Source organism: Vanellus vanellus (genome assembly GCF_965231255.1).
Source record: "Vanellus vanellus genome assembly, contig: HAP1_SCAFFOLD_45, whole genome shotgun sequence".
Classification (NCBI taxonomy): Eukaryota; Metazoa; Chordata; class Aves; order Charadriiformes; family Charadriidae; genus Vanellus; species Vanellus vanellus.
Genome location: NW_028128545.1, coordinates 487,839 through 490,690, shown reverse-complemented (window position 1 = coordinate 490,690; position 2,852 = coordinate 487,839). Strand labels below are relative to the sequence as shown.

The 2,852-nt window shown below is 49.8% G+C and overlaps 1 protein-coding gene across 1 annotated transcript; it reads left to right on the top strand.

Moving 5' to 3' along the window:
- Positions 1-402: 402 nt before the first annotated feature.
- LOC309684181 (olfactory receptor 14I1-like) lies at positions 403-1,323 on the top strand (the record flags this gene model as incomplete). Its single annotated transcript, XM_082500126.1, has 1 exon — positions 403-1,323. The coding sequence occupies one exon, from the start codon at positions 403-405 to the stop codon at positions 1,321-1,323; it is 921 nt and encodes a 306-aa protein (XP_082356252.1).
- Between the last annotated feature and the right edge of the window lie 1,529 nt (positions 1,324-2,852).

Here is a 2,852-nt window from a genome sequence, read left to right as displayed (position 1 = left end):
ATTTTTTTTTTTTTCTTCAAGTACATTTTTAGGGGGTCGTTTCTCCTATGGAGATAGGTGTAAGCAGGAGTACCTGCGTGGTGACCAGCAGGTCACTGGTGGGCAGAGCAGCTCTCCTCACTCTGCACTAGGGCACAGAGAGCTTTTTGTCCCTCTGGGCTCACCAGTGTTCAGGCTAAAAGCACTGGGAAAGAGGAGTATTTCTGCCCCTTCAAAGGAAGTGCCCTCAGCAGCACAAACCAGATCAGACTAAAAGGAGCTGAATGAAACTATGCCAAAGATAGAGAAATCTATCTGGAGGGATTTTTTTGTGAAATATCACAGGATTGTCTCAGAGAAGTCTGCCGTATATTGTCAATGTGTTCTCCTCTTTCAACAGTGGCCCATGCTCACACTGAACAAATGTTCAACAGCAGCTCCATCACCCACTTCCTCCTCCTGGCATTCGCAGACACACGGGAGCTGCAGCTCTTGACCTTCTGGCTCTTCCTGGGCATCTACCTGGCTGCCCTCTTGGGAAACGGCCTCATCATCACCGCCATCGCCTGCGACCACCACCTCCACACCCCCATGTACTTCTTCCTCCTCAACCTCTCTGTTCTGGACCTGGGCTCCATCTCCACCACTCTCCCCAAAGCCATGGCCAATTCCCTCTGGAACACCAGGGCCATCTCCTATCAAGGGTGTGCTGCACAGGTCTTCTTTTTCTTATTCTTTGCTACAGCAGAGTTTTATCTTCTCACAGTCATGTCCTATGACCGCTATGTTGCCATCTGCCAACCCCTGCACTACGGGACCCTCCTGGGCAGCAGAGCTTGTGTCCGCATGGCAGCAGCTGTCTGGGGCAGTGTTTTTCCCTATGCTGTGCTGCACACGGCCAATACATTTTCACTGCCCCTCTGCCAGGGCAATGCCCTGGACCAGTTCTTCTGTGAAATTCCACAGATCCTCAAACTCTCCTGCTCACATTCAGACTACCTCAGGGAAGTTGGGTTTCTTGTGTTTGGTAGTTGTTTAGCTTTTGGGTGCTTTATTTTCATTGTGATGTCCTATGTGCAGATCTTCAGGGCAGTGCTGAGGATCCCCTCAGAGCAGGGACGGCACAAAGCCTTTTCCACGTGCCTCCCTCACCTGGCCGTGGTCTCCCTGTTCATCAGTACTGCCATATTTGCCTACCTGAAGCCCCCTTCTATCTCCTCTCCAGTTCTCAATGTAATGGTTGCAGTGCTGTATTCAGTGATTCCTCCATCATGGAACCCCCTCATTTACAGTATGAGGAACCAGGACCTGAAGGATGCCCTCTGGAAATTGATGGTCAGATGATTTTCAGAAGCACTTAACTTTCTTCTTCTGTGAATCACTTACAAAATAACTCATTCTAGGTCATGCTGATCTTCTGTGTTGTTGTTGGTTTTGTTTTGTTTTGTTTTGTTTTTTAAAGTTTTGGTTTTGTCTTTGGGTTTTTTTGCCTTTTTATACTTTTTATAATATTGTCCAGAATATTTTTTTCTTTTTATATTTCTAACTAAGCACCTTTCAGACTTAGTGAGATCCACAGACTGTGTAAATGAGCATTCATGCTCTCATAGAATCATAGAATCATAGGGTTGGAAGGGATGTCTGGAGATCATCTAGTCCAACCCCCCTGCCAGAGCAGGGAAAGCATGGAGCGCTCCATGTTCAAAGAAATAAAAATCTTCCAGCAACTTGTTTGCCCAAGATCATTTCTTTTGAGGCCTTCTCTGAGGCAGCAGAGCAGTGCCTGTGTGCAGAGCTGGAGGGGAAAGAGTCCCAGCACAGCAGCACTGCCCGGGAGCACCAGCCTTGGTCTTGCCAGAGCTGCTCTCTTGCCACTTCCACGCTCTCCTCCGGAGCCCTTGCCTTGCTGTAAGGCTGAGTGCTCGGGCAGCTCCTAGTCCTGCTGTGTGGCAGCCCTGTGAGCACAGGAGGGACAGGCACTGAGCGCTGCTCTGACAGAGCTGGCCTCCCTCACAGCACCTCCAGCGTACCAGGGGGTCTCCTCAGGGCAGGGCCTGAAGGCTTAGGTCTTCTTCCAAAGATGTCCTCAAGAATATTCCCAAGAATGTGCATCTCAAAAGAAAACACCAGTGTACAGCATAACTATGTGGGTTTTCAGGGTGGAGGCAAGCAGCAGTGTGCTCCCACAGCCAGGACTCCTGGGAAAGACATGAAGGACTGGCAGAAGAGGGTCTTCACTGGGGCTGTCTGTGCTGAACACGCCAGCGAATATCCCCCAGGACAATTGTCACACACCTAGCAGACAACTACCACCTTTCTAACAGCCCCCACCATTCCAGTGAGATCTCCTTCACCTGCCTTTTCTGGTTCCTTGCAAATTCCCCTGTGTGCTACCTCACCCTCCCCTGTCCTTATCACAGAATCACAGAATCGTGGAATGTTCAGAGTTGGAAGGGACCTCTAGAGATCATCTAGTCCAACTCCCCTGCTAAAGCAGGATTGCCTAGAGCACATTACTCAAGACTGCATCCAGGCGGGTCTTGAAAATCTCCAGAGAAGGGGACTCCACTGCCTCCCTGGGCAGCCTGGGGCAGTGCTCTGTCACCCTTCTTCACAGTTAAAGAAGTTTTTTCTTGTATTTCAGTGGAACTTCCTATGTTCCAACCTGTGCCCATTACCCCTCATCCTGTCACTGGGAACCATTGAAAAGTGTCTGTCTCCATCCCTCCTTCAACCCACCCTTTAGACACTTATACGCCCTAATAAGGTCTCCCCTCAGCCTTCTCTTCTCCAGGCTAAAGAGTCCCAGCTCTCTCAGCCTTTCCTCATAAGGCAGATGCTCCAAGCCCTTAATCATCTAAGTTGCCCTACGC